We start from the raw sequence: 19743 nt of genomic DNA on the forward strand, positions 1-19743 counted from the left end.
TATGGCCAACAGTTGCGGAGCGCTACACTGCCCAGCTACGAAAAGATACGGCTCTCTTTAAGATTAATTTAAAAAAATAACAGATTATTGAACAAGGATTTCACTCATAGCAATCGTAACTCACTTATCACCAAACTTGTAAAGCGGCTGATCGCCGCGAAGTATATCTATCTATACCTCATGTTCTCCTTCAAATTACGAATTTAATGATTACATAGTTGCGTAGGTGAGATCGACGTTAGAAACCGATTGAAGTTACTGTTATAACACTAAGTTTCGACTAGCATAAAACAGTGCTTCTATATAGTCGCACAACTGCAACAAAGTGAACCGTACTCGAATGAGTCAACACAGACTCTATATAGTGGGTAGGTGTATTAATGGAAGAACAAAGGTAACATTTCGATTAAGTATAGTAACAACATCTGCTGATGACGATACCTCAGTGTGCTTGAAAGAGGCTAAAATCGATCATAGTATATATTCATCTCTCATAGGCTTTTATTTAGGCCGTAGCCTGAAATAGCAATCGATTCTCGCTTATACATAGGCAAAACGAAGGTATTTTTTTTTTGATTAGTCGATCCGATGCACAAAGTTTCGTGTAATAGAAATGACTCTGAGCAGGCCTTGCCGCACAGTCTTCGGGCTCAGTTTAGGCTGTTCAAGGCTTAAACTGATTTTATCCTCTTTTGTCCTTCGGCTTCGAAATGTCGAAACGAAGTCGCAGAACCAACAGGTTACTATAGTTCTGCTACCGACTACCAGCTTTTCGTTTTCGAAAATAGCAAAATCATGTATGCCGAGTGATGTGCGTTCCATGCATCTGTAAGCAAAGTTCAATCCTTATTGCTCATGGTGCGTGCAACAGCAAACCAGGGCCAGTTGGCTCACTATTGGCCTAGTTACATGCACTACTGTGGCCCAGACAGAACCCCAACCCATAAGCATCTAGTTAAGGTAATCATGTTAACCTGACGGTCTTTCAAGTAGTCCAAATTAAAAGAAAAATCATACATAAAATGCGCAGATATTCTGTAAAGGGACAAATGTCTGTAAACTTTTCTATCGGTTGCTAACGTTGCTGAAGCAGATTTCCTGTAGAATCGGCTGGTTTATCGCATATGTTCAAGAACCATCAATGAATTGAAACAGGAGGCGCGCTACTTTTGGAGATCCACGCTTTCTCAAACCTTGATAGGTTTTTGCTGGAGCGGCATTGTTCGTAGTAATATAATCGTAAACATTATAATTGTGTGAAGAACGTAACTATATAGGAGACTCGCTATATCGTTATATGGGACAATGCTTCTTCCTTGAGAAGGCGTTGTAGTCAACTAAACCGAAGTATAGGGTGTAAGGCTACATGCGACAAGTGGACTTTTCAACGTCGTTAGGATGTTGGCAAACAAGGTATCTATGTAAATCGTTCGAGAGCGAACGAATTCAAGGTCAAGGTCTCGAACCGACTTTTGCACATGCGTGCTTCATATACAGGCAAGTAGTATTTATTATTAAATTTCGACGATTAATTGAGTTAATTAGGCTCAAGTTGACCCATCGATTTTTCAACTCACTAGGTTTTCTAAACAATGTAAAAGTAGAAAACAGGCATACGGGGTTTGGCACGTGCATGATTGTGTCTATATACAAATGACAAGTCTAGGTCGTGTTACTTCACTAGGTCACCTCTGACAAAGTTATTTCTTCAACTTTATATTAAGAAGAAAACCAGAGATAACTATCAGTCATGTTTCGATTCTGAAAAAATGCAGGCGCACTTTCTGAAAGCACATGCGGTAGGTAACTTTATAGTTTGTTGTGATCCTAAACGTATTTCAGTACGTTTCAATCACATCTAACCCATCGACCAACTGCCCATAGACAGGCTCGTCTTGTACTACTAAAACCTTCACGTCTCAAGGCACTCAGAACGGTACTAAGACTAAAGATTGTAATTGTTACCCCTGTATCACGTCTGGGCCAGCACTACACTCTGGCGATACGCGGCATAGGCAATATTTGTCACAAAGAAACAAGTTACATCAAGTAAAAGAGAGAAGTATATATACACAATATAAAGTAAACATCTATTGACGCACATTGCTTTGGTTATTAGATTAAATATGGCTGATTATTTTACACTATCAGTATCTACACACCCAGACATACTAATCATTTCTGTACATCTCGCTAGTAGACTATATATACAACGATAAAAAGCGAAAACTCAGTCAAGAAACACCATCTAGGCACCTATCTCTATTCAAGTAGCAACTTTCTCTTCGAAAAAAAAAAGATGGCTGACGTCGTTCCAGTCGATCTCGCGACTATGAGCATTGGAAATGTTGTAATCCAGCACTGGGCTATACAGCGAAACCCAGCTATGGTTTGGTGTTTACCGAAAAGAAATAGTATAACGTCGAGTAAATTTATTACGCCCATTTCATTTGCTAGCTGACAGAGGCAAGTAGACGGAAAAGCCGATGACTTTTCGGTGAAATTTGTTGCGCCATTTAAACTGTATAGAAATCGACAAAACAGCTCACAGACCTTTTTGTAAAATCTCAAATAGATAGATGCTTTCATCGCAGATCGTTCGAAAGAACTTAATGAAATTCATTTGATTTCAAGACGAAAAGAATCAATCGTACGGTTAAGCTACTTTGTTGAAAAAAAAAAATTAAAACTAATAGAAATAGTCGCTAACGATTGCGCTGGGAAAAAATTACATTAGGTATTTTGTCTTACCACACCTCTATGTTTGAATCTGGATCTAACAGGACAAACCTGTGAATTCCTCGTACCAAGTAATGGTATCCAAGAAGACTCCAGCGGCTGACAGTATGGCGCACGCCAGGCCGACGGTTGACGGAAAAAATCCTCTTTGCAGAGTGCTTCGACCGTGTCACTCACGAAAAACATCTCCGAATACAAACTGACCGACCATTCTTGACATGGTTGTTCCGCTCACGTTCTGCCTATCTACCGATCTATTAAAATGCGATACTAACAAAAAAATAAAAAAAGGTCATTTTAAGTTCTCTATTGTGTACGTTTAGAATCACCACCCCAGCGTAGGCTTACAACTACAATGCTGTGCATCCCCTGTATGGATTTAGTTTTTTTCGACGACTCTTTATGCGAGATGGGTGACACTTCTTGCCGTTGTATTTCCGTCGCGGAGCGCAGCATTTGATTGTCATTGGTTACTTTCCACGAAGGCTATTTGTTGAGTTTCTCTCATGATCTTGCATTTCCGCTTACGTTCACGCCCATGCTCTTCTGTAGATCTTTTGCCTATGCCTTACGTAACGTTACGGATGGCGAAAGCGGTAGGGGGAGCCGAAGTTAGTCGGTCCCATTGTATTACTTTTACGTTTATTTGATTACAAAAAGTGGAGTGTTCTTGGACAGTAATCAGTAGCCAGTTGAAAGGGAGGCCGGTGGGTCTGTTTTTTTATTGACAATATTACGGACGGCTAGCAGCAAAGATAATGTTAGATAATATGTAGAAGGATATAAAAAAAAAAACCACGATCGTGATGACGTCAATACGAATTACAATATAAACGATTTTTGAAGAAGGTACCGTTTGTTGGTGTTACGGTGAAGAACTGCTAAAAGAGTGATCTCGTGACGCGGACATTTGCATATTTGGATCGCGAATGAAATGAAATTTCTAAGTAAACGATCGGTTTCGTTTCACATGGGTCACTTTGTTCACTGGTGAAGTGTGTGGACTTCAGGCCAATCGGCAGTATTATGATTCGAGTGATTGTGATAATTTTTGCCGGTCCATAACATGAGCCAGCTTCACTGCAAGGTGGATTCTTTTAGGCTACGCAGCTTGCTTTATGTAAGAGGCAGCTGCGTGTACTCAATGTGGATTACATGATAAATTGTTCTATTAAACTTAAGTTTGCAAAAAGAAGATAAGAAAGCATCGCTTTAGACGGCTGGCCTATATCAGCGTGAAACGAGGCGTAGCTACGCCCGGTTTTGAATCTAAATTACCTCAAACGACAGTACTAAACTAGAAATTCAACACATTTATTTTGTCACCGATTAGAAAGCAATACTGTGAACAGGTTGAGTGAGTATTTTAGCCGTTTCGGCTTTAATATTCTTTAGTAACTATGCGGCGTCACAGGTGAATGCCAAATTAGGCACCTAGAGAAGGCACTAGGATCGATACTTGATTAGGTCGAAGTTCGATCGATTCGTTTTTGTTGAAATTTGCTCCGTCAATTTAAATCTCACCATCGGTGGTTCTATAAGGAACACATGAGCATGATCTGCACATGCGCTGGCTTCTGTTACATTTATGTAGCAATGTAAAATCCTGCATGATAACATAGTGCCACAGTGTAACGCCGCTTCGCGGTTCAAAATTAACAGACGAAGCCTAAAATATATCGGCGAAAATCATGCCAACGTGGAAAGCAAGGCAGTATACGTGTACGGCATTGAACGTACAGATTCTACATTTATTAATGTGAAGAACGGGTCCTACTGACAATAATTATGATGTCTTAAAAGCAACATGGGGCAGATAAGCTAGGCAGCGACAGCCAAGCGAAACGGGATGTATTACTGACGTGAGATTGGGCCAAAAGGCCAACAAAATTACGCAGTTTCTACCGAAATTTGAACGCAAACGTAAGGATAAAAATTGCATTTTGCCTAATCTGAGAAAGGCATTCTAGCGAATCGTTTTCGTTTTCTTCTCATCGATCGTCACCAATTATCTCTTCTTGTCACAATTGTTGTGGAAAATCGTGAATTATTCAGTTGGACTCCATTGCTACCCTAGTGAGTGTACTGGTCTTCAATCGAACATTAAATACCCCAACAAAGTCTTTCCGCTCCACTCGATTTCCATGCAAAGCGAAAGAGTCGAGGTCTGTTTGAATTACCCTTGTCAAACCAAACTTATAGCCATTTTTTTTTTTGTTTTTTTTTACAGATCTTTTAACAACATTAACTCGCTCAATCCTCCGATCACACGTATACAGTGTCACATTCCGATCTTGATTCCCTGATTCTTTAACAACCATATGCCCTAGTTGGCTCCGATGTTTTTGGTATACGTGCCCCAATCTTTTCAAGTATGCTAACAAAATGCTAACACTGAAATGGGACCGAGCGTCCCTTCTTACTTCAACGACAATCTCTAATATGAATTGAAATATAATTTATGCATAATCAGTAGAAATACTTTGTCGAGATTTTCTCTTTCCAGGTGCGGCTCGATGGCGCTTGACAACGAGGCGTACTGCTGGCTGCGCCAACATGAGACTACAAAAATACACCGAACAAATACAGCTGCGAAATTCTTTGAATTTTTTGGCGGCAAACTTTGAAAACATTCATATTTTCTTGTATAATAGATATAAAATTGTTGATGCAGATCTATGTACGTTGCGTTCTGTATGTATGGAGATTTGGTTTCGTAATGTGCTGCCACGGATCGAGCGAAATGCTAGATGAACAGTGTGAATTATTTATAATCAATGTAAATATAAATTACAATGTATTTCCCTAGCGAAATACCATCAAATTTCTCGCCGACGCTGTCGTCCATCGATGCCCTTATCATGTACCTTCAACATTTGGATTATTTACCTTCGCGCCATATTTACCACCGAAAACGAATGGCAGCACTTATTTAGGTCTACTCTAACGTTGACGTAACCGAAGGAGAGAATCATTTATAAATGTAAATCAATCAACAGGTCATAATTTATATTAATAACTTCGATTATTTAAACTGTTTAAAGTAGGACGCATCGTCCGAGATATCTTGTATTCTGCGTAGCCTGCATTCAAAAATGTTTTAGTCCTAGTCCCCTTCATCGATATTGTTCTTACTATTGTTAGCATATGTTGAGAAGGACGAAGTACCGAAAATACGGTATCGGTATGAGGTGAAACGGGTGACAATTATTCTGAACTATTTTGCGGGCTAAAATACTAAGTGATAATTGGCATTTTGCTTAGTTTCATATTGTAAAGAAATAGAGTAATGCTTGACCACCTCCCTATTGGAAGCAAACTACCCGGTTACGCATAGTGCACAAACGTAGTAAAAAAGTACTATAAATTTATTTATAGTTATTCTTTATTATTATCTTTTCTAGTTCATTCAGTGGTCTCTCTATTCAATACGACTAGGCGATTTTTACCCTATCGCCCCTGACCTTCTAAGTAACATCGCCTGCTATGCAGATCAGACCTACGATAGTTTTTCTAATCGCATATAAATCCTAGTGTTGGGTTCACATCACAACATAAATGGCTAGACCCAGTCTAGTATTCCCATTTGGATAAGTGTGCTTGTGATTTCGCTGCACAATGGAACGATTTTTCTAATTTTATAAAGACAAACATGCTAAGAGAAGCATAGGAGAGCTAACGCGCCGAGGCCAGAGGAGCGTGAACTCGGCCTAACTTACGGAAGTACAAATATCGACTCGTTTCGATGAGTAACCGATTCGAGGCTTCCAGGTGGGCTACATGTCGCCACCAAGCTTTGAAGTTTATAAGCTTGATGTTAATTACGGTACAGACAAATATGGAAGTATCGCGTGTGAGGCTTCCGCCTTAGTGCTTGCCAGTATTGTCTGTGAATAAGCAAATTATCTGGTCATTAGCATAGCCCCAGCACACCACGCACTTTGAAGTTTTCAAGCCAGAAAGATCAGTTCGCTACTATAATCGATGCTGTAAGCATCTAGAATTCAAGCTTTTGACTATAGCATCTATGTTTCATCTGTCTTCTGCTGCTCGCTTCCGAACTTGACTCTTTTTTACCTCTGTCATTTTTTTATGTCCTGTTTTGGTGAACGTGAAATGGTAAAGATACCCCCTACTTCTAACAGTCAATCATTTTTATTCAGGGCCTCTGCATTTTTTAGCCTACTTGCACAACATTACATCTGTGATCTTCATCTTTCCATTTTGTCTCCATTGCGTGCAACGCGTTGTAACATTAAGCCGCTGCTTATTGTAGCATGTAACAGAATGTGTGGTATGAATAATGCGCCAAACACTAGAAGGAACACGACGCTGATCAGAGCGTCAATCGACATAACTCGTAAGTCAGATCGCACCGCACAACGAAGTACAACGGCCGGATTATTGGCATCTTCGTGTGGCGCGAATAGGATGTAAAAACAGGAGCACGAAACAGTGACGCCGACAGAGCAACGGAATGTATGCCTTAATGTTTGCAGCTCGATCCGTTGATCCAAAATGAAGCTTTCTGATATTTTGGTAAAATGTTCGTATCGGACAAAGAATCAGCTCTGACTGTGACTTGAGTTGAGACAATGGTATAATGCCTTGCCCAGTTTGACCTGTTCGTGATGTCTCTGGGCGAATTCCGATGAACTGGTTAGAAAAGGTTCGTGGAAAAAGACGATTGACCCTGGCGTCGATCAGGAGAATGTAGGATGGGGTAGAAAAGGGGGCGATAAGCGGATGGAATTTAAAAATAGATGGGCTGAACAGGTGAAAAAGGGAAGGCGACGAAGCGTCGTTTTGTGCGGGGGGCATCGGGAATGTCAGCAGTCAGCAACAGTACGACGGTCCAATTAAACGCGAGGAATATCACCGGTCACGGGCGCGGGGAGGGGTGAAGGGTGTTACGTTTTTCAGTCTTCATAGACTTCTGCCAAACTGTTCTGTAATGTTCAGTATTTTTGTTCGGTTGGTTCATCACTTATGACCATCTTTCTATATGCTGATACGATTAGGAATGTCAGTACAGTCTTATATAATTTTGTGACTGGGCGACCAAGAAAGAAAGCAAGGACAGCCTTGCAAACGTGTATTATGTATCGCATGTAGACAGGGTTAGCGTCAGTGGAAAAAACGTTTCAAGCGGTAGACGCGAGGTGGCGCTTGGAATAGGCTTATGTTCTCATTGATGTTTTGGTGTTTTTACAGAAAGCAAACGCATTATAGGTAATAGCATATGAGCATATACCATTGACATAATGAGCATAAAGCGTCTAGTCGCACCTATAGACGATTGCTTGTGATGCGTGCGTCCTTTTATGTACAAAAAAAGACATTTAACTATACTAGTTTACAAAGATACATTAGATTATATTAGGAAATTTGAATCAGCTTTTTTCATTCTTTTACTCTCTTTTTGAAGCTATACCGTTTTTAAACGCTGGTATTATTATTCACGGATATAATAATTGATTAGGTATCCGTACTTTACCAGAAGTGAGTTCGAAACAGAAACGTCTTTCAGCCTCAAAAATTACGCTCAATAGCCAAGTTTTTTTTCCTCGAGGGCTACGGAAATCTATCGAAGATGGGTAAAGACATTAGGCTATAAAAATTTAAGCGAAGCATAAATGGCGCAAACCTTCTAAAAATAGAGACAATGTTAAAAACCAGCGGCAAAAGTAACCAGATAGTGGGGCAAAAACACATTGTCGCTATGAAGGGAGTTGTTCACGAGAGCATAGCCTTGAGTCTAAGGGCTCTGCAGGCCATATGAATCGAGCCTAGGCTAACTGGAAATGCATAGGACGATATTACAGGTAGAATTTGCGTAACTATACTCAACAATGAACCGGCTTGAAGCATATTTCAATATATGGTTTCATCACTACCGTCAACCGGACATAGACCAGGCGCGGGAATAGCGTTGTTCTGGAAAAAAGACAAGGAAAAACTTGGCGGCAAATTCGAGCAGATTTAAATGTAATACCTGCAATGAGCATTAGGGGTATGCGCGACTATGAGATACTGGTCGAAAATGAAACAATAAATGTAGCCCGTTATCTCAAGTTCCCCAAGATACCCACGGACCGTTAGCACGGCAATCGAAGACGCGCCGTTTGATTACTTGAACAGAACACCGGAACTCAACGCCGTGCCTCATTAACCTGCTAGATTGAGAAAAGAGATATCTAACCCGCTTGTTCTCCCGATTTAAGTACAGCTGAATTCGGGGTTTAGCATGTCCTGAAAGGGGCAACTGATGGAAACGGATATCACAGTTGATTTACTTCAAGCAATCATTGGCAATGAAACTACATATGGGAACGTAAATGGTAGGTATACGGCTGTTCAAAACACTGGGAGACGTGTGCTAATATAAAGAGGAGTATTTCTAAGACATGTTAAAAGATCATCATTTTAGCCCAACCAGTTAAAAAGGTTATTTAATTTCACAGTCAGCTGGATTCGCTCGTAAAAGCCTATGTGTACAAAGGCATGTTTTCCACTATTCCATTTGATTGTGCCATGTAGTTCGTTTTGTCGTTATAGAAGCTGCTTTCATCGTAACATAGCCTTACAGATCGCACACGAATAATCGTAGAATACCCAGACAGCATCCGCAGTTCTACGATGTTATTTCCACCCTGCGCCCGTTTACCCCTCGCACCTATGAGACTGTGAGTTATAGCGCTGCTATTGTTTTTATTAATGCTCTATTGATGGGCAATAGTGTGAATGAAATCCGGGTCTCCGGCGCTGTCGATCGATTACTAGCGAAATACAACACACATGCATACAAAACAGACCGCCATCAACCAAAGGCCGCTTGACAGATAGGCCCATCAACCTAAATTCCAACCGAATTTAACCACGATATTACGTAGTTTTTGACGCGTGCAGCTGTTAAATGGTGGAAAGGGGCAGCGAGACCGGACGAAAATGCCCCGTAGCATCCATATGATCTCGTACAATATAATAATAGAAATTGGTTATAACGACATTAAGAGGAGACTAGCTACGTGTGGCTAATAGCTGAACGCGTCTAGCTACAGCAGACAAGTGAACATGGAATTCATTTGAAAAAAAAAAAAGGAAAAACTCAGCTTTTAGTTTTTATGCATAATATAATGACTCGAAAATATTTGCTGTTTTATAGTTGTCGCTGCTGACTCGTCCCTAATCTCCTATTGGAGATCGCGGAGAATACGTTATCATACTAGTAGAAACAATAGAACTGGGTATACAATTTCATGGTGATGTCAGGGCATCTGCATACGTTGTATTATAGTTGTGTATACTTCTATAAATATATAGAATTTTTTTTTATAAATGTATACATTTTGTCATGACTTTTACATTTAAAACGGGTACACATATGAGTCGCAAAACCCTATATGACGAGCTAAGAACCTTTATCCATTTACGGGGTTATGCTAAGCCTCATCCTAAACTAACCAGTCAGAGCGAGTCTAAAGTGTAGGATAGGGTCGCCTCGCCCTCCTGATTCCAACGGCGCATTTCGTCCAAGGAAAGACAATTTCTTTTTGGAGAAGTGGGTCGTCCTGAGCCATCGTCATTTCAGCCTCCATCATTACGCTCGTACTTCTGCAAAATTCTACGCGCGGATTTTGGCATAAAGCAGCGCGCGGTCAAAGTTCCTTTCCATATCATAGGTCTCTAATTTAAAATAAACGCTAGCGACCATTGATAACAACGCGTCGATGCTCGCCTTATCAGTTAGGTAATTAATATATATTTTTTCTTAAAACGACTTATAGAATACATGATATATAACCATAGCTTCGCGTATATGGCGGTGCGAAAACGCATCAGTATGAAAAAGCATTAAACCCGTATAGGATAGGGACAGCGAGTTTGCATATGGTTTATGTGCACAGATAGAGAAATTGGCACTGATTTAGCCTGCTAAGTGTCGAACATGAACGTGACAATTATTTGAGTGAGACAGTAAGCATCTGAGGCACGACTGAGTACAATCCTTCAGCGGTAAGCGAACTATAGGCCATACTTCGAGCGGATTCCTGTGAATGATTAATGACGCTTCCGTAGCAAAGACAGTAATGCGTAGATCGACTAACTGAACCCCAGTGCGCGGTCACGACAGTCTACATAGGGTAGCCTTCGCCACCAGATGTCACTGATATCACGATATTGATTTTGCCGGAAGAAAGAACTAAATACATAATCGGTGCAAAGTTACTCTCGGTTCTAAGTTATATAATTGGCAACGTACGACTGATAAAGAGGCTACACAACCCAGGTCGTAACTGGGCGGGCCAATGGTAGATTAATTCGTTGAAAATAATTGTTCCGACACGTCTCAAATGTTATAGCGTTATAATGCATAGAAGGTGTCATTGTATAAGAGTGATAGAACCCTGTAGTGTGATATAGTTTAGGTATTATAAAAAAAATAGAAATTATGCGGGGTACAGTATAAGCAGGCATGGATCAGGAATCTCGCGACAATATGATGAATTTATAGGATAAATGCGAAGACACGATTATATGCCCACCTATGCATAAACTTGTTTTTTGTGAAGTGCAGCTGGTTATATCATAGTAGACTGATTAGAAGTGAGCTGATGTTCTAAATAATTGATTGACGACTGTAAACTTGTCCTACCAAATGTGCCTCCAAAGCTCAAATGAGCTGTGAACGCAAAGGTGACCCAATCATAAACTGGTGGTTTGTTAAGGACATCGTAACTGATGACAAACTTATTCCGGCAATGGAGCGAGAGATTTGAATTGAGAATGAAAGCTTTGTCGGCAATATGTTTAATTCGGGAGTAAGGCTTTGTTGACGATACGTATCACGCAACACCAGTTAAACCTCAAAGAAATTATAACATTTTTTCCGTGTTCCTGTGTAACTACTCAATTTGTAACTACCAAATATTGTCCTAGGTAATATGTTCGTAAACAACGTCAAACTCAAGTACATCTCAAACGCTTTAATTGCTACTAATAACCCTATTTTACAGTTTTTTCGCTATAGATTCTTTTCTGCATCAGTCTATTTATAAACACCTTGATGGCTGCCCTACCGGTTTTGAATAGTCTGCAAACCTTACACAGCCTCAACACTGCCTACTCCACGAACTAGATCAGGGCTAGGCAATCGCTCTACCAGCAAATTGGCCAAGGTTAAGGCGAAAATTTCCAAGTAAACTCACTTTGACACCGCAAAAATATCCAATACGACTTATGTCCAAGCACAATTCTAGCATTTTGTAAATAGTTCACCGAACCGGCAATTTTTGTTCGCTACATTTCGGACCATCTAGCATTGACCTGGAACGACCTAATGTTTGGTTACCATAGCAAAAAGCAGAGACTCCTACGCTGGTATACTATTGATTTGTCTGCCAAACGCTTGCTCCCCATTATAGTGGCTCACTTAATCCATCGACGCTGACGTGCCATCAGGATTCCTCTATTACATATATGCGCTGTTATAAAATCGAGTTTTTCTCTCACCTTCGATAATAACTACAGCCCGCTGACAAAGACAGCTAAGTCGACTCCCAAATGCGAACAACCTGTGAGCGGTAACGGAGCAATTGATAGACAGAATAGTGTGATACATCCTAGAAAATTGTGCCATGCTTAAGAAGCACGAGATAATGTACATGCAGAATTCTATTAACCGGTAAAGCTGCAACTAATCACCATACGCCACCATGGGGTCTAGCGAAGCAGCGGAATCGAACAAACCGCCTGTCGGTGTCATAAAGGAAACATCACGCAGACGACGGCGTAATGAACCACAACAGCTGATAGAGTTCCCGAGGTACTGTTAGTTGTGAACGGGAAGCTAGTAAAAGATTCGACAAACAAATAGGCCAACGCGGACCGATAAGTAGTGCCATCAGGATCGTAAATTGTATATGACCCAATAGCGTAAGAAAACGCGCGTGGATTATGGCGACAATCTCTTTCTGTCGACTTGACTGATCGGTCAGGCTAATGTGGAAAGCAACTCAGCTAAATGCACCCGCACCCATACAAAGACACAGAAAAACAGGCACAGATGGAAAGCATGTGGGTGCCTACAGAGTCGCGTATGCACCACTCCAGTTAGAGGGCGGCCATCTGGCCTCGCGAAACAACACACAGATATGGCGGCGATCTGTGTGACTATTGAAGTGGCCTATAGCAAAACTGAATCGTGATTTTTTTTTTTTTTTTTTTATAATCTAGGTACAAAATTCTGAATTGGATAGACGATTTCGTATTGGAAACTAGCTGTAAGATAGAATGGTCAAGGAAGCATTTGATTTAAAGGAAAGGGTTATATTATAATTAACCGAATTTGAAAATTACGTCACGGAAACCGCTCAAGAAACGACGTTGACAGCGGTTTTTATTAAGCATTTTCATGCTTTTTTTTGGTTAATAGGAAACCATTGGAACTGTCCTATAAAGAAGGTAAACAGCACATAGATTATGCGTACGTGATTTCACATCACGTCACCGCCTTGCACCCTTTTTGTTGTAGCTTTTCTACTAAATGCTCCCATCAATGTCACGCATAGCCTAGATATAGGTTGAACCTCGCGAAACGTTTGTCACCGGTCGATACTCACTGAATCCAGAATTTTTTTTCCATTATAAGCGTGCGTGGGTCAATTCAAATGTGAAGTTTGTGCGCAATCGACTAAGAAATGGCGACGCTTACTTTGGCTGGCGTCATAGTATCATTGCGTCATGTGCACATTTATAGGTGCGTGAACATTAACAGTTGCAGGAAATCCGTTGCAGAATGTTACAGAGCCATGCATCCTGCCGCTAGGTATATACTAGGAGAGACAGGACTAGTCTTCACGCTGACTGTAGATGAGGAACTTCGTTCGTTGTGTCACCATCAACGCTGGCCCCATTTATATATCGGAGATAATGGTTGCTGGCTGATTGAAATGGCGCTGAAGGCACCGAAGTAATGGGAGATGGAAGATCGTCAACTCTAAAGCTAAAAGGCACAGATCTGTGCTGCTGGTAACGCCATCGGTAGAAGATCGATACATGGACGTCGGCGGCATTTTTTCCTATTTACTCTACAGTTCTGCCGTTCGAACCAACATTTCATCACAGTGAGAACAGGAAGTGCCTCGCCGAATGCATAGAGATATCAGCCTCTGTTCCTTGCTGCGTTCCGCTTTGGTGCTATGCTAGAGGCAAAAGTAATCAGTCTCTCGCATAAAGAAAATCAGAGCCAAGTGACTGCGTATGGCAACGGAGAACACACGAATACACAAAAACTGTCACTATTTTGTCGTTTTGTTACTTCGCCGTTTTGTGGTACTGCAATGCGCCACAAGCAGTTAATCGCAGACCAAGAGTCACACAATACGCCGTCTGTCTACGCGGATGGTAAGTATCTGCGATAATCGTGTGTCACGAAGGCTTTTCTAAGCTCGTATAGGACGCTCCATAGCGACAGCACTTGCTCCAAGTCAATGAAAATTACTCGCTTTGATGCTGCTAGATAAAGATAGCTAATTCATAAATTGAAGCCTTTTTTACCTATTGAAATCGGTGGTCCGAAAGATCTACGCACCTGTTGATATTTTTCGAAATTATACAGTGGCTTTCAAGTTATGTCATTGTTTGTCAGCATCGGAATTACTGAGAAGGGCAATGTTTACTTACCCCCAATCTTGGCCAGCTCGTGAGAGTGCCTAGACGCCAGCTGATAGGTGATAGCCTAATTAGAGAGTGCGAAGGGGACTATTTGAAGTCATTATGAATGCGAAATATTTGTAAATTATCGCTGCACGTTGAGGCGTGAACGATTACTGTTCCAGGAGCTAGATACAGGCAATTTGATATACAACCAGACATTCGCTGACGAGTTGTCTAATGTATTTGAAAATTTTGCAAGATTTATTAGACTAGGTGATAAACTACGAGATGTGCTGGCCTCGCTTAATGTGTTGATTTAAGCTGGACCCGGATAATTAACTTCGATCGAGCTAATACAGAGGAATAACGTGTGCGTCAGTGAGTGAAGCGTAATGGGCTTATCGGTATTGACATCTGTGTAGCGCAAATAATTATTGCCGCCTTGTTAGACACCCGATGGCTATCATACTGGGTTAAAATGGCGGACAGCAAATGGATCCGTTAGTGCAATTAGTTAAGCTCATTGCTTTCTTGAGGTGCTCTCTCAGCGGCGGTCCAGACCGATCTTCAATGAGGAAGATAACAAGATCCATATGCATCTCTAGCTGTAAGGGAATGCTAAGCTGCGAGTTAAGCAATATACTATGTGGATATTGATAAGTTTAGCGCGACGCCCATATGAACTACATATGGTGTAAAAGGAAATCATCTGATGAGGTTTAAAATTAGCTTTGATGTCTGACCGACCATTGACGTAACGTCACATTAAGGAAAAACCTTTTTCGTTGCTGCCCTCTCCACGAAGACAGAGAGGGTGCACTCAAAGCATGGAGCTTCGTCAGGCGAAGTCGAATTGGGAGCCTACTCCCAGGTCACAGCAAGAGGATCATTATCAAGGTCAACATCGACCAAAAATAAAGGAACGCTGTAAATCGCTTGCAAGTAGACTCAGCCCATTCTCTCGACGAAAAATGGGCATCACGTACAGCGCTTGCAGTGAAGTTGGCGAGGACCGGTCTGGGACAGTTATCAATGCAAGTGATCGTCGCGTGCGTAATATATCCAGTGCTATGAAGGTTGACTCGTCGATAAGAGTGAGTGCGTCCAGCGATCTGGGAACTTTCACAAGCCGCTATCAACCCCTGGAACGAAACAGCGGCCCACAAAATCGCGGCCAGCCAAAACCGGTTGTCTTGTGTACAGGAGATTGTGCGCCGTCGACGGATATTGCAGACTATCAGTACAACCTTCTCGGTAGGTCCATTTAGGTAGTTGTTAAAAACTAGTAGCCTGTTGTTCATCTACAATATTATTAACGTTCATTATTCAAACAAATTGTTGTTGGTAAAGTTCGAACAAGCTGCCCTGGTCTTTTTGAGCCAGAGACTTGAGCATCAAACCCACTGTTTCGATGCCGCGTACGTGGTACTCGTAAAAGTCGCTGAAATCCTTGACGCTCGGTAAGCATTTGAGTAAGTATGGGTATTAGATAGCTAGACGACGAATAGTTTAAATATCGTGTTATTAAAGTAATTAGCAATTTATTATATATTTAGCGTTCTTCTGTAATGAGAGTGCTCATGCTTTAGGTATGTTATGTAGACTGCTTAACAGATGTTTAAATGGTTCGTCACAATGGCTTCACTTGGCTAGCAATGTTGACAAACTCACAATCTATAAATGTTTCTGTGAAAGCACAGAATCGGTACTTCCGATACAATATCCTATATATATATTTTTTTTTATTTACGGAACCGTGCAGGAGCCGTTCCCCGACAAATAACCGAAAGTTTTTTTTTGTCTAATTAAATCAGATATTTGCCTCTATGAGCTTGATTTCCGTGTTAATAAGAACTTACGTTCTCTGATAAGCTTACAGCTGACAACAAGTCTTTCAACAACGAAATTCAATGTTACTCCTATAAGGCAAATGATGACGTATCAAGGTTTGTTGTGCTATTCTGTATACGTAACCGATTGAAATTCTTGGCTTCGTCAGTGGATATTACCATAGATCGTCGATTAACGTCGCTTACTTCATGAAGCCGTGTTTTTAGCTGATGTTGCGTAAATAGAGAGGCCGTCATCACCGGATGAGGTGTCGGGCCAGCGCAATCCACGAAGCTCCTTTGCGTTTTCTAAACAAGCGCTGATAGCCAGCCATAAAACGTCGCTAACAAAATCGTGCTATGGTTAAAGCTACTCTCACTAGCGACGGATAAGCGTAATGTCTGAACAGCATCTTCGCAAGAAAGCCACTCAATCTACCTAAAAATCGATTGGCAATAAAAATAAAACAATTAGGGATTGTGTTCTTTGCCCTAGTCTTCTACTGATTACAGTCAATGGGTTGTGGGGTTACCCCAATCGCAACGTTCGACCACGACACGGCATCAATCCCTAGCTGATCTGAACAAGAATACGTTCGCCTATAAATTACGAAACCTTACCTAAATAAATCGATGCATCATTATATATGGGCTAATTGTACATATACGATGTAAAGCATGCTATAGCAATTATTTTGTTAAACTTTCCGAGGATGGTCTTCATCGTCGGTTACATCAACGAAGAAATGATCAATTTCATTCTACTGATGATGATTTTTGGCACATATTTATGCATCTAGCGTTGGCTTTCTGTATTAATTTGTCGTTTTTTTCACTCTTTGCTGGTCGCACGCGCGCGTCTATTGGCGCCCTTGAATATTCTGCCCCTTTGGTAGACGCTGCCGCATCGTTGCGCTTTCAGCCGGCAATAAATGTTCTGTAAAAGCACATATGTGATTATGATGACTGTGATATTCGTGACGATAATGAGCGTCGACAAAGATGGACTACGGAACAAAAATCCGAGGGACCACTTCACGCATTGACAATATTTGAGGCTGTTGTGCCATTACCTACAACTGTGGCGCTACTGAGCAAGATAATTAGAGATAATTAGGTTGCACGTGCAGAATTACCTGCGGGATGCATGTGCCTCGTGCTTTTTGTTTTTCGGCTGTGAAAATTGCACACTCAGTACGTTTGCTTACTACTAACCGCGATAAAGCTAAAGCAATAATAGTAATCGACTAATTTCTAGCGATATATTTAGCACCGTAAAACCTATTCCTCTTCATCTCGTTTGCTCGCAGTAAAGTATCACTCACTAACCGAAAAATATACTCTAACTGGACGACTCTAAACGATCGTGTAGTATTTGTTGGTTTTCATGATCAATGTATATCACGATTGTCGTTGGTTAATTTCACTACGATGACTATAGAATGCGATGAAAGAGGTAACTTAACATGGAAATTAACCCTGGCCATGATTAATATTCAAGTAGACAGAGTTGTAAGTAGAAATGGTGATCTGGTTCTTTCCGTACGTTTGCTTCGTAGCTACGAAGTTAATTTACATCTAGTAGATTATCAATAAGGTTAAGTTGAAGTGCCCTTGTGATGATGCCTCATAAGTTTATTACAAGTTGGAAATCGACAAGTTGTTTTGTGCTGGGAGGAGCCAGTCGTCTAAAACAATACAGCATCGGACGCAACACTCGAAATATCTAAGTAAGATGAAACATTTTGTGGATTAGGACAGGGATATCCAATCACAAAACTTGTTATATCATCTTAGAAGCGTATGATGACCAATCCAGTCTGTAACTAGCCTGATAAAGGCTCAGTCGAACACACCAAATTAAATGAGTCTGCTCGTTTTAAATATCTATTATATGGGACGGTAGCGCTCTAAGGTGTCAACGTATACGGAACAGGGACTATTAGCATAGTGTCATGGTATTCCTTATTTACTTTGTTAGTTTCGACTGATGGCTGTTGCACCATGTTGCTCCTCAAGTTAAAGCAGACGCAGAAATTTCACCGATACAGGATTTCGGTATCCAGCTCTGACAACCGTTAGACCAGTAGAGTAAACAGGATCAGACAACTCGTCCTCTCTAATTAGCTCGTCGTACAAACATGTGTTATTAAATGTTTATGTTTGTATCTAACTGCTACGTTAGGTCTGTCAAATGAAGTGAGATAGAAATAATCTACAGGTAGAAATAATCTAAATACTGGGCTGGCGCACAAACCGATCCCGTTTTTTATTTTCATTCGTCAAAAATTACGAAAATAACGTTGCTGCACCTTCCGTCATTCGATGATGTTTTTTCGACGTCGGTTTGTTTGTTGGCTACAGTAACTTCGCCATTTTTCGTAGGCGTTTTCTTCCTTAACTGTTCGTTTCTGAAGCCTCTCTGCTGGGCATCTTGTGTGCGCGTAATCCTACGTTAATCACGTTATGCTGTATTGGCTCGCAAACCGATTTCACTTCCACTGCTTTGATGTAAGCTCGCCTTCGGTGGTTACTGTGGAACTAGCATTTTTATAGGAAACTCTCAATGCGCAAACCGTCAACGGCCGGCAAATGAGTAGGGAAGAATTTTCCGAGCGATTCGAAACAAGTTAATGTTCGCGTCCTTAGCAACTCAGCCGCTCAGTTGAGCCTTACCAGTCGACCGCTCAACGGGTGTTACTCACAAATCTAGCAACGACAAGCAGATGGCAATAAGAATCCTATGATAAAGTGAGTGGCGTCTAGAAAAGCGACCTTTGGATTGAAATTTAACTCTTAACTGCATAAAAATATTGCAGCCACCTGTTGTGGCACACCTGCGGTTTGAGGTGGTACGTGCAGGACCAGCATCGGCGACTTCGTCCTATCTCCCTCTGTTTATCTAGTTCGGGTCGCTAGTCATTGAATGATTACCAGCACTGAACAGTTTGTCATCGGTGACGCTCTTGGCGACCAGCCGTAGCAATGGCAGTGGCTACTTCTAGCGCGCGCGCAATCTAAACGCTCTGCGCCTTGTCACCTGCCCTGCCGCTAGCGTTATGGACCACAAATGTCGATGACATGCGTTGATTGGTTCACTGAAAGATCGTTGCCAACGGCTGTACTCGAGGCCTATTTCTTTCGGCCGTGCGCGAACGAGAGGGAGAAAACGTGTGTGAGGAAGTAAACGAAGAAGAACGGCGATGACGATGATGATCAGGCGACGACGATGGTTGCTGTTGTTTATGCCGTGTTCGCTATATATACAAATATTAGTCAAATCAGCAGTAATGACAACCGTTGCTACGATAAAAGTGATAGTATGTAAACGGGCATGACAACGTAAGTGATTGCATTTGTCACTCAAGTTGCCATATCATTCAGGTTTTATGTCACTTACAATAATGGCACAGGATCCTTCCCTAATGGCAATCTAGAGAAGATTTCGCTATAAATTTTAGCCTTATAGAAGAATGCTCGCTAAACTCGAATGAGTAATAAAATACAAATTTATAAC

At 41.2% G+C, this 19743-nt stretch overlaps 1 protein-coding gene and 1 long non-coding RNA gene across 6 annotated transcripts in view; one reads left to right on the forward strand and one right to left on the reverse strand.

Moving 5' to 3' along the window:
* The window catches only part of ex (FERM domain containing expanded), a 76609-nt gene that overhangs the window by 5318 nt on the left and 51548 nt on the right, over positions 1-19743 (forward strand). The window contains exons 1-2 of one of the 3 annotated variants that reach the window (XM_022843019.1): positions 14060-14145; positions 14657-15651. The exons of the other annotated variants lie outside the window; for them this stretch is intronic. Of the exons in view, the coding sequence (XP_022698754.1) occupies positions 15225-15651 (427 nt within the window). The 5' untranslated portion in view covers positions 14060-14145; positions 14657-15224. Of the gene's footprint in view, positions 1-14059; positions 14146-14656; positions 15652-19743 lie in introns of those variants that run through there. 3 annotated transcript variants of the gene reach the window in all.
* LOC111265959 (uncharacterized) lies at positions 472-13453 on the reverse strand. Of its 3 annotated transcripts, none has more exons than XR_002683790.2 (3): positions 13362-13453; positions 2791-3009; positions 472-826 (listed from the first exon to the last, which is right to left on the reverse strand). It is a non-coding gene; the product is annotated as an uncharacterized LOC111265959 (long non-coding RNA). The 3 variants fall into 3 exon arrangements; XR_002683789.2 differs by lacking the exon at positions 13362-13453 and adding an exon at positions 11949-12199 and having other exon boundaries at positions 2808-3009; XR_002683788.2 differs by lacking the exon at positions 13362-13453 and adding an exon at positions 11949-12199.

The sequence above is a fragment of the Varroa jacobsoni genome, unplaced genomic scaffold (genome assembly GCF_002532875.2).
Source record: "Varroa jacobsoni isolate VJ856 unplaced genomic scaffold, vjacob_1.0 scaffold_1034, whole genome shotgun sequence".
Classification (NCBI taxonomy): domain Eukaryota; kingdom Metazoa; phylum Arthropoda; class Arachnida; order Mesostigmata; family Varroidae; genus Varroa; species Varroa jacobsoni.